The sequence below is a fragment of the Aplysia californica genome, unplaced genomic scaffold, assembly GCF_000002075.1.
Source record: "Aplysia californica isolate F4 #8 unplaced genomic scaffold, AplCal3.0 scaffold00129, whole genome shotgun sequence".
In the NCBI taxonomy this organism is placed as follows: Eukaryota; Metazoa; Mollusca; class Gastropoda; order Aplysiida; family Aplysiidae; genus Aplysia; species Aplysia californica.
Genome location: NW_004797399.1, coordinates 907,506 through 909,151, shown reverse-complemented (window position 1 = coordinate 909,151; position 1,646 = coordinate 907,506). Strand labels below are relative to the sequence as shown.

General features: G+C 45.3%; 2 protein-coding genes across 12 annotated transcripts in view; both read right to left on the bottom strand.

The window, feature by feature from the left end:
* LOC101853927 overlaps positions 1 to 395 on the bottom strand; it is a gene marked incomplete at its 5' end in the record, with an annotated part of 6,415 nt that extends 6,020 nt beyond the window's left edge. Inside the window, 1 exon segment of the mRNA XM_005096451.3 lies at positions 272 to 395. Within this exon segment, the coding sequence (XP_005096508.2) occupies positions 272 to 395 (124 nt within the window).
* Positions 1 to 1,646, bottom strand: part of LOC100533391 (myosin heavy chain, non-muscle) — a 98,113-nt gene that overhangs the window by 83,769 nt on the left and 12,698 nt on the right. The window lies entirely within an intron of this gene.

Below are 1,646 nucleotides of genomic sequence, written 5' to 3'. Positions count from 1 at the left end.
TCTCTCTCTCTCTCTCTCTCTCTCCCCCCCTCTCTCTCTGTGTGTGTTTGTGTGTTTGTGTGTTTGTGAGTGTATGTTTATATTTTATCATTTCTTAAGAGTATACCAGACATATAGAAACTAACATTTAGACTTTACTGTCAACATCGAAAGAAACTATCATAAAAATACACTTCATAATTTGATTTAATACATAAATAAATGAACCAATCAAAATACAAATCCCCTCAGCAAACCCACTGCTTTGACACCGACCAACAGGAGTTCTCACTTTGGAGAGATGGTAGCAGCGGTGGACCGCCACAACTGTCACCGCCAGCAGCATCAGCCACAGGGAACATCTGAGGTGTTGTCGTAGTCGTAGGGGCAGGGGGGAGCTCAGGCTGGTCAGATATCTGGGTGGATGAGGAGAGTTGAGGAAAGAATTCTAATGTACAATCATGACAGTTTATAGGTTATTGTGGGGGTTTACTTGGTCGCTTGGAAGGACACGCGGGCTAGCCCAGACTTCGGGGGTTTCCAGAAATCTTGACCTACACCAAAAGTGGGCATTGCCCTACCTATAGGAGAAGTTTTGTTTCATTGGTGTGTGTATTTGTTTGGGTTATAGAGAAAACTCTCCTTGTCTTTTGAAGAAACTGAACAAGTGGCAAAAACTTTACTTGCGATTTTCTCAAAACAGCATTTTTCGAGATAGTTGGCTTGTGCTTAAAAGAGGCCATTTTCACGAATTTTTCGGAAAGTTTGGTGCGTTTTGTAGAAAAGACATGTCGTAATCTATTTTTAGTGAATCTCCTTTCTTGCAATGTTTATTTTAAAGTGTACAAAAATGTTATGATACATGTATATTAAAGAAATGAGATCAGAAGATTGCCCTGGATGCTGCTATAAGGGCCAGCACACATGATCAAACAGAACAACACACCACACGGCACACATTGTGAGACACAGCTTACTTCATGACACCATCCACGTACTGGCGAGCGTTGTGTGTGTGATTGGGAGGAACCTCTTGACTCACTCTCCGTCCTGTTTGTGTTTTGTTTTGCTCCGGCCCAGGTGTGTGTAATATACAGTTTTCACGAGAGTCGTCTGCCCACAACACTGCTGCCCAGTTTACTTGAGACTCCGGACGGAGAGGTGAGGTGTGTAACCGCGGTATTCTGATAGGGTCATAACTGTCAAGCGACGTGCACAATCGATGGATACGATGTTGAGCCGAGAAAGTCTTATACGGGGTGCCCCCTGCATCTACGGATGGGATCGGATGATCGGGCCGAACGCCCGACAAGGTCGCCTCAGAAACAATAGACGTGTTTGTTTTCAGTTTCAGTAATACCGGGTGCCCACTACGGCTGGATCGGGCCGATCGCCTGAAACTGAAAACAAACACGTTTGTTTTTGAGGCGATCGAGTCGGGCGATCGGTCGGACGATCGGGCCGATCCAGCCGTAGTGGGCACCCCGTGTGACCGTACCTGGTGTACGCTCGTGTTGTGCGGGCCGCTGTTGTGTGTGATTTAAAAAATTAATGTTGATCTGTTAAAACCAATAGATACAAGTCACACACACACACTCACACACACAAACACACACACACATACACACACACACACACACAGAAACACACACACAAACACACACACA